Consider the following 9897-nt stretch of genomic DNA (forward strand, 5'->3'; position numbering starts at 1 on the left):
TAACTTGTTATAAACTTCTAAAAAGAAACACATGCAAGCTGGTGGCTTAGTGGACATCAGCTTTTAGAAAGACAGCATGCAGGTGACTTGGATCCTGGAAGGCAGGAGGACCCCAAAATACCTCAACTGCTAAAGGGCCCCTGGTGCCCTGGAGACCTTGATGCTCACACACTTGTCCCCATCCTCCGATGCAGCCCCGGGCGCTGTGTTTTTGCAAGTGTCCTACCAGTGGCTTCTCGGCTAGACTCCTTGCTCTGCCTCTGTCCCTTGTCCTCTCATGTAGGTACCTGGCTTGGTGGCAGAGTTGGAGGCACTACCGAAGCTGCCTCTGTCTGGTGAAGCCAGACAGCTGTCTTCCCTGGGACAAGGTCAGCAAAGATGACAGGGTTCCAGGTGGCCTCTGCCAGCACCTCCATGCTGGCGAGACTAGAGGGTAAACGTCCCTTCTCTGGTGTTCTTGGACCTGCTGGTCTGGGTGTAATTTCTCAACTTTCAGGGCCCCGTCTGTGTGTGTCACCTCCAAATAAAGGGTGTGACAACCTGGATCCTCTCCTTCGCACACATGACTCACTTATGGGGAATCCAGTCACCACTGTCCTCTGTGTGCAGTGAGGGAGGGGGACAGGGGACTGAAGGCTTGGGGAAAGTTTGTTAAGAGCCCCCTTCAGTACTTAAAGACCATTGGTGACTCTTGAAAGTGCTTCTCTCTGTAGGCTGTGAAGTCAGCCAAGCGGGAAATCCTCACATGTGCAGGAGTTTAGGGGAGTCTCAAGCCCCTCTCACTGCTGCCAATACACGGTGACCTTTCCTGGCATCCTGTGCGCTAGCACGAGGCCTCAGGGCTAGACCTTGGATGTGAGGGCATGAAGGATTGGAATAGTCAGGACAGGGACCCCCAGATTTGCAAACCCTCTTTCTGTGGGGATGTGTCCCCTCCCCACAGGGCACTTCCTACAGGCCTGGGAAGCTTCTTATTTTTGTCATTGTATTCCACTTCCTAAAAATTCTGCCTGCCTGTGCTGTTAGAGACTTGAAAGCTGTGTCAGGCTGTTCATCCTTCCCTCTCCTCCCTGTCTGTCTGTCTGTCTGCCCCCCTCTGTCTGTGTGTGTGTGTGTGTGTGTGTGTGTGTGTGTGTTTTCTTTTGGAACAGTCTCAGGCAGGCTATGTAACCCACAGTGGCCTCAAACTCTGAGAAATCCTCCTGCCTCAACTTCACAAATACCAAGACCCCAGTGTGTGTACCTGGTTTTCTTTAGTGGCATTCTGGCCTGGACCATGGGTCTGTTTCTGAGCGTGAGTACCCCCTGGCAGGAGGCACAGGAGGAAAGGCTGTCAGAGACCACTGAGTGTAATTTCCAACAGTGTTAATTTTTTAACTCTCCCCTAGCCAGACAAAGAACATTCTAGAAGAAGAGAGATGAGATCTTACATTGTCAGGCCAACAATGGCCCCCACAGCAGCTTCAGTCCTGGGGCTCCTCCTTTTTCTGGGTTATAGTTAAGGTATCACCATACCAAAAATAGCCTCTTTCAGAAGAAGTCGGGGTTCAGTAGTGGTTGTGGGGGTGTGTGGAGGGGCCAGGTTGCCTCCGACAGTCTTGGCTGTGCAGCTTCAAAGCTCTGTGACTCTGGGCAGATTACTCACCCTCTCTGACCCTCATTTTCCCCATTTGTAAAACTGGGAAAACTATATTACCTGTTTCCTACTGTTCTGAGAAAAGCCAACCGAGCTGTGTTGGTTGTGTGTGGTGGTCTTTGGAATAAAGCAAATGGCATAGGTTTGTTGCCTCCTAACACTTCTGGTATGACAGGCAGCCTATGCGTTAGTCACAAGTCACTAACAGTTCAGTGAGAGTTAGCGGCTGCACTCCCAGGCAGCTGGGGGAAGGCGGTGAGTCTCAGGAGGGAGCGCGTCCTGGAGGCTTTCTCTGGCTGCCTCACACCCTTCCAGAGGTCTGTGCAGTCTGGGATGCCAAGAGAATTCTTCAAGTGCTGAGCAGTCCGTTTTCTTTCTGAAAGATTCCTTCCTCTTTCACAGAACACGTTCGAAGAGGTTGGGGCTCACATGCAGCCACACTGTCAATCCAAACAGAGAAACCATAGCAGGGGCTGTTAAAAAGATTTACCTAGTGTCTGTTAAAGTGGATTTGGGGCTTTGTGTGGGGTTGCCCCGTGTCTAACCTGTGGTGTTACCCATGAGGACTCGGAGTGTATGCAGGTCACACATGGAGGGGGAGGGGTGTCCTGGGTTCTTAGGAATCAGTGAACAGCCTTTTGCTAGTGGTAGGCTAGCCTGGCCCCCAATAGGACTCTGAGTACGTGTGACTCCATGTCCTTGTAGGTAGGCAGCCAGGGTTTTTTTTTTTTTTTTTTTTTTTTTTTTTTTTTTGTGTGTGTCCTTTTTTTTTAAAAGAATTATTTATTTATTTTATGTATATGAGTACACTGTATCTGTCTTCAGATACATCAGAGGAGGGCATCAGATTGCATTACAGATGGCTGTGAGCCACCATGTGGTTGCTGGGAACTGAACTCAGGACCTCTGGAAGAGCAGTCGGTGCTCTTAACCACTGAGCCATCTCTCTATCCCCCAGGCAGCCAATCTTATCCTGCAGTTCCAGAAAAATCGGCAGAGGACTCTCCAAGTATTCTCAGAGTCCAGATGTTGAGTGAGCCCCAGGACCCCATGGCAAGAGCATGGTATTTGTGAGAGACCCTTGGGTGTCAGCTGTAAAACCAAATGGCCAGTTGAAGCTATGGGGGAGCCAGGAGGACTAGGAATGAGCAAGGAGGTCAGAGCAGCTACTGAGGAGGCAGGGCAGTCAAGGATGCTTCTTCCTCAGGTCCCAGGGCGTGGCTCATAGGCGATGCTTCAGGCAGGAAGTGCAGGTTGAAGCTTCGAAGCTCAGATCTGCAGGCCTCAGGCTCAGTGGATCTTGTAAAATCGGGACATTTGGGTGGCCAGCTGCTGGAATGGGTGTGGCAACAACTCAACCTTATGCACACCAACCCTGGTTACAGCATATCCTTGGGTTGGAGTGGGGCCAGAATCTCCAGCCCATGGTAGGCACGTCCCTTGGTTCCCAGGAAGGTCTCTGGGTAGGTGAAGCCAGGTCTAAGGCTTCCATTTTCTTGTCTGTGGAGGGTGAACAGGTCGTCACTGTCACTCATGTAGAAGTGAGGGTTAAAAATCCGTGCCTCATGTCATGTGCCGACTCCAGTGTATGGTGGGTCTGTTCCTAGTATTTTAGCTACCTGAGCCCTGCAATAACTTCTCAGGGTGGAGGGACAACTCAGTGACCATGTCAGTGGACCTCACCATAGAACTCTTTAGGAGTTGAGCCTAAAAGCTGCTGTAGGCTCGTCTGGATTAGTCAGGCAGACAGTGGCCTAGGAAAAGGAAGCTGGAGGTATGGGAGGGGACTCTGGGCAATGGTACTAGCGAGTGTGTGTGTGTGTGTGTGTGTGTGTGTGTGTGTGTATGGTGAAGAGGACAAGATAGAGGACCCAGAGCAGCTATGATTCCTGCCTTCCTCCTTCCTCTGGGGCTGATGTCTCAAGGATAGGCCAGGCATCTTTCTCGGTAGGAGACATGGAAGTACCCCACCATGCGTGCATGGCACATAGAGAGAGCTGTTTTCTCTTTAAAAATGTATTTATTTTGTGTCTGTGGGTATTTGCCCACATGCATGTGTCATGTTGTGCAGGCCTAGTGAGGATCAGAAGAGGGTGTCAGATGCCCTGGGACTAGAGTTACAGACGGTTATGAGCGGCTACGTGGGTGCTGGGAATTGAACCCAGGTCCTCTGGAAGAACAGCCAGTGCTCTTAACCTCTGAGCCACTCAGGCTCTCTCCTTCTAGATACTGTTTTCTCTTTGAGTTGGTAGGAAGGGTGTCTCAGTGGAGTGCTACCAACCCTTGAGTGCCCTCCTAAGTCCTGTGTCCCCCTCTGCTGCCTGTGTGCCTTATCATGGGCACACTGTGCAGGGTCACACTGTGCAGGGTCACAGGAACCTGTGCTGTACACTCATGGTGCTGGCCAAACAAAATGTTTAGTGTTTGACAAAACCCGTTTACCTCTGCCCGCCACACAAATTATACCTCGAAGAAAAAGCAGTGGGAGGGGAGGGTGGGGGTGAAGCGAGGGCTTAGAGCCTTTGTCCAGATGGTCCACTCGAATGTCTTTCCTTCCCCCCACCTCCAGGTAGATCTACAGATGAAGGAGCCTCACATGTGTGAGCATTCTGCTAAGTGAGCTCACCCTGGCCCTCTTAGGCAGGGTCTTGCTAAATTGTTCATGCTGGCCTTGAACTCACTATGTAGTTCAGGCAGGCCCAGAACTAGGTGATGCTCCTGCCTCCGCCTCCTGGAGTATTGTAAACCATCCCTTTCAAAATGAAATTTAGGATGTGGGGCTGGACAGATAGCTCAGTGGTTAAGATCACTTGCTGCTGTTCCAGAGGACCACTGCATTTACGTCTGTAAGCTGTTAAACATTTGCAACTGCAGCTTTAAGGGGCCCTGACGGCCTCCTCTGGCTTCTGTGAATGTGTGTGTGTATGCATACACGCACTCACACAAATACATTTTAAAAAGAAAAGATAATAGTAGAGTTGAACAGACATTGTAAGTACCTAATGTTTACTAGCAATGCTGCCTATAGCCAAGATATGCAAGACCTTTCCGGAAACCCTCCTGAGAAACCCTCCTGAGTGCGTGTGCCTTATGTGTGGCATCGAGATGTGGTTCTTTCATCCGGGCTATAGGCAGGTGAGGGCAGCAAAGCCCAGTAGTCACGTGGACTGTTCCCAAAGAGCCCAAGAGTGAGGATCCCAGTCACTCACTGAAAGATGTTAATGGCTTGCCCTTTGTGAGATTTGCTGTAAAGCCCAGAGAAAGCAAAGGCTCTTTGTTACCTTCACCCCCTGCTTGCTGTTAAACATTTACAGACTTGGGGAGGGACAAGAGGGGGAGAAAAAGGAAAGAAAACTGCCATCAGGGTGGATCAAACCAGTGTAAACACTGCAGCAGAGGCCAGTGGACTCGGATGCTCCTTGGGGCTCTGAGGCAGTGTGTGTGTGTGTGTGTGTGTGTGTGTGTGTGTGTGTGTGTGTGTGTGTGTCTCTGTGTGTGTGTGTGTCTGTGTCTGTGTCTGTGTGTGTGTCTGTGTGTCTGTGTGTGTGTGTGTGTGTTTGTATACCCATGTGTGCACCCATGTGTGTATGTGTTTGTGCCTTGTGTGTGTGTATGTGTGTATGCCTGTGTGTATGCCCATGTGTGCACCCATGTGTATTTGGCTTGGTTTCTTGAGACAGGGCCCTACTCTGTCATTTAGGCTGTCTCTGAATTCACAGCATTTCTCCTGCCTCAGCCTCCAAGTACTGGTACCAAGTGCTGGTCTCACGGGCACTACCACACCCCACGATATGTGTCTGTACAGGCTGCAGTTCTGGATTGCTTACAACATCCTGAGCCATGTTTTTGAGGCAGAGAGTTCAAATGTGGCTGGAAGCTCTGTACAGGGCTAGTGTCCGGTTTGGTCACTTTGTAGAGAATGGGTTTGCAGAACATCATTGAACGTGGATTTGATGCTTACTGGCTCGTAGGTTAGACATCTGTGCGGTGCTACCTGCCAGGAAGTGGCACGTGTGTGTGCAAGCACGCATGCAGCACCAGCTCAAATTCAGGCACACCTTCACCCTGTGTACTATATAAACTCCAGCCCTGCAGACCCAAGCTAGAGAATCAAAGCGCCGGAGGACGCAGGCGAGCTTTTCCTCTGTCCTGTTCTGAGCGAGGCTGTGGGGCCGGGAGTGGGTGGGGACTTTTCTTCTGCCTCTAGCCAGTTAGCAGCAGAGCGGGGCTAGATTCTGTTTCCCGCCCTGTCAGCAGAGTTCCGTTGCCACATGTCATGTTCCATGTCACCTCCACCTCCCCCCAACCTGCTCCACGGAGGCTAATTGTGTTTGTAAAATTAAGTTTGTTTTCTCTGTGTGACACAGAAACCAAAATGTCTCCTTGTAGCAGGGTTGCAGGGATGGCTCGGCGGGTGAGCATAAGGACCTGAGTTTGGGTCGAGCGTGGCTACCCACTCCTGTAACCCCAGTGCTGTTAGACAGAGACAGGAGGATTGCTGGCACTTGCTGGCCACCAGGCTGTCTCAATGTTCAGTGAGAGACCCTTACTCGAAGGGAATAAGATACAGAGAGGGAGCAGGACACCTGACATTCTCCTCTGGCTTTGTATGTGCCTAGGTGTACACACATACACACATGTGTACACCCTCTCCCTCCACACATATGCCCCCCTCCTCTTTTAGACAACCCACCTCCTGTTCACTTTGCCCTTTCTTTACTACCAAATCCCAGTGGTCACCGCTGCTTGGTGCAGAAGGACTTTTGCAAGTTACTGTTGGGATGAACCAGAGCCACAGGCAGCCTCAGAGCTGCAGACACTAATCTACAGCCCACTCCTCTCCTACAGATGTGAGCGTCCATGTAGGATGCGTTTCTGAGAGTGCTGCTGAGAACTTTGGGATGCATTTGGGATTCTGATGGATGTTACCAATCCAGTCCCCCTCTGTAACAAATAATGTCCTCTGCCTTGTAGGTCATTTTGGAGGTGTGCTGTCAGGGTTCCATGTGATTTTCATGGGATACATTTCTTTACTGAGGAATCCTGGCATTCCTCTGTCCAGGGCCTGCCTTGTGCCGGCTCCCATCCGGGTGACAAGGAGGCTCAGTAGGACTTAGGAGAGTCCTCATGGCATCTCTGGTTCAGGTGACAGGCAGACTTGCTCATCAGTAGCTGAGGCCACAGTTACTTCGGTAGAATTGGGGGACACATAGGATGGGGCGGGGGAGTGAGCTGTTTAAGGGACAGTGGCTGAGCTTCTGGACCTGGGTGACTGGAGCTGTGGAGGCAGAGGGAATAGAAACTGCAAAGTCCTGAGGCCAGGAAGAAGTGAGCGCTTCCCCCTAAATCCCCGCTTTGCCGGGAATCCAGAGAGGAGAGAGGCCGAGTCTGGGCAGAACAGACCCCAGCCATGCTGGCCCAAGCAAGGTCATTTGTTTTCACATGAACAGTGGTGAGCTGCCCTTTGGGAGCTCTCATCTGGGTCAGAGGCACATCTGAGCGTGTCGAGGTCAATGCAGCTAAGCTGGAGTACACGTCCTCCATGGAGGCCCAGAGTGTGCACCCCAGCTCCCCAGAGCAGGAGACCCCATTCCTGGTCTGGCTTGGTATGATTCTTTTATTAACCTTCTAGGCCACTGCAGAGATTTTGTGGCAGGTGTGGGGGGGAAATAAAGCTGACCCACAGTTGATGTGAGCCCAACTTCAGTGGAGCTCAGAATCAGAACAGAACTACCCACGTCCATAAAGAGCCAGAGAGGAAATATTGAGATCTGCGACTCATAGAGACCCTGCCGAAAGTCTGAGCTCTCCTGTTCCAGTGAAGAAGCAAACTCTAGTGATAAATAGACATGACTGTATCAATAAAACTTAACCAGCAGATAAAATGTGGGCCCACGGGCTGTGGCTTGCCTGGCCCGTATCTAGCAGGACAATTTCAATAAGCACACATATGCATCAGATGTGGGGGGCTCTGGTAGAGGGCACAAAGGAAAGGTAGCCGGAGGAGGGCTTGGAGATGACCTTTCGGGGAGAGCAATCTATACAGCTATGTGAGGGCAGATACACAGAGTAAGGAAAAGCATTCCCAAGAAGAGCTTGAAGGGAGAGGAGAGAGCGTTCTCAGGAACCCTGAGCAGGAAGTACTTAAGAAGCCTAAAGAACTAAAAGAAGCACAGAAGGGACAGTTTTCAGAGTGGACATTGGCCAGAGGAGGTTTAGGGAAACAGAGAGAATGGGGGGGGGGGCTTCACGCAGGACGGCCACGTGTGCTGATGCTTCCTCGTGTCTCGATAGCACAGAGGTCAGGATTTGCTGGTGGCTGGGTAGGCGCTGTGAGAGCTGAGGAGCCAAGGCTGACTCATCCCAGATAGAGAAGTGGGGCCTTGGAGAGAGGGTTGGTGTTGGCTGGTGGGAGCTAGCATCCCTTGGAGGCTCTGAAGAAATCCCCTAGTGATGAGTGTAAGAAGAGGTCAGGCTTGGGGTTCAAGGGACAGAATGAGGTGGCAGAGCAACATGATCTACTGGAGTGACACTCTGTGGTGGGCCCTTGAGATGGGCCAGCAGAGATCAAAATGGCCCCTGCTGTGAAGAAGGTATTTAGGCCACCCTGTGTCCCTCCTTTTAATGGACTGAGGGCTCTGTAGCCATGATCCTGACTTTGGGGGATCAAAAAGACCTTTGAAGGAATTCTGAATCTGCTAATTTTGTGTCTTTGGGGACTCTTGTCCCCTCCTGGGCCGTACCTATAAAGGGACACGAGCGAGTGGGGAATCCTGGATCTAGAAGGATTCTCGTGCTTGGGTGTGGACATCTCAAACAGACTCATGGATCCCAGAGTGCATGTTGCTTCTGTGTCCTGAGGCCACATCCTACATGTCAAATGAGGAAGTCACCTGTAGCCTTGGAGAGTTAGCACATTCTGGTAAAGGGGCTGTGACCCACACGGATGTGGAATAACCTCAGCTGGGAGGGAGATTTAGAGTGTAAGGTACCCAGCTGTGGGGGGGGGGGGGTCTGTGGTCCTGTGAGCTATGGGAGATATCTAGTTTAACGTCTTTTCTCTGTGCCTGTGTGCACAGGCATGTTTACGCAGGTATGCATGGGCATATGTGCACATGCATATGGAGACCAGAGGTGGATGTTAGGTGTCTCCCTCAAATGCGCTCCACCTTGTTTTTTATGACAGGGTCTCTCCCCAAACCTGTAGTTTGTTGATTTGGCTACAATATCCGGTCAATAAGCTCTGGGGGTCCCTGTCTCTGTCTCCCTTTTGACTTTTACGTAGGCTCTGGGGATCAAACTTGGCTCCTCATATTCACGTGGCAGCTCCTAAAAATTCATTTCTGAGAGGTGATTTTAGGCCTCAGCTTGGAGACTCTTAGGCCAGCTTGGCTTCCATACTTCATCTTGCTACATGACTCCTGTAGCCAAGACCTGTCGTTCTGGACGCTCTTGAGGGAATTTGCGACCAAGCGGCTCCACTTGACTTGTGGCAAGCCCAGGGTTTGGCATGGTGGGGTATTAAAACCAACCAGTGACAGGAGACCACACCCACCCATGACTGTGACTCCACACCCCGTTCTGTTTTAGAGGCTTAAAGACCCCTCCCCCCTTCTCTTTCCAGAAGAACCGATCGCACATAAGGCCATCAGCTCACCCTCCGGACTCGCATACCCGGATGATGTCCTGGACTATGGCCTCAAGCCATGCAACCCCCTTGCCAGTCTCTCTGGCGAGCCCCCTGGCCGGTTCGGAGAGCCGGATAGTATAGGGTTCCAGCACTTTCTGAGCCCGGCCAAGCCAGCAGGGGCTTCGGGCCCGAGCCCACGGATCGAGATCACTCCATCCCACGAACTGATGCAGGCAGGGGGGGCCCTTCGAGGGAGAGACACCGGCCTGTCCCCCGAGCAGCCGGCCCTGGCCCTGGCCGGCATGGCCGCCAGCCCGAGGGTCACACTGTTCGTGCCCGGCCTCGAGGGCTACCGCGAGCCGCTTTGCTTGAGCCCCGCTAGCAGCGGCTCCTCTGCCAGCTTCATTTCTGACACCTTCTCCCCCTACACCTCGCCCTGCGTCTCACCCAATAACGCCGGGCCCGACGACCTGTGTCCCCAGTTTCAAAACATCCCTGCTCATTATTCCCCCAGAACCTCTCCAATAATGTCACCTCGAACCAGCCTCGCCGAGGACAGCTGCCTGGGCCGACACTCGCCCGTGCCCCGTCCGGCATCCCGCTCCTCCTCACCCGGTGCCAAGCGGAGGCA

General features: G+C 52.0%; 1 protein-coding gene across 4 annotated transcripts in view; it reads left to right on the plus strand.

The window, feature by feature from the left end:
- NFATC2 (nuclear factor of activated T cells 2) overlaps window positions 1–9897 on the plus strand; it is a gene marked incomplete at its 3' end in the record, with an annotated part of 117822 nt that overhangs the window by 23668 nt on the left and 84257 nt on the right. For 3 of the 4 annotated variants that reach the window (XM_080925503.1, XM_080925502.1, XM_080925505.1), the window contains exon 2: window positions 9261–9897. This exon is cut by the window's right edge and continues 399 nt beyond it. In XM_080925503.1, coding sequence (XP_080781629.1) covers window positions 9261–9897 — 637 coding nt within the window. The remainder of the gene's footprint in view (window positions 1–9260) is intronic. The other variant, XM_080925504.1, reaches the window with a different exon arrangement.

This window comes from Micromys minutus (assembly GCF_963924665.1).
Source record: "Micromys minutus genome assembly, chromosome: 11".
Classification (NCBI taxonomy): Eukaryota; Metazoa; Chordata; class Mammalia; order Rodentia; family Muridae; genus Micromys; species Micromys minutus.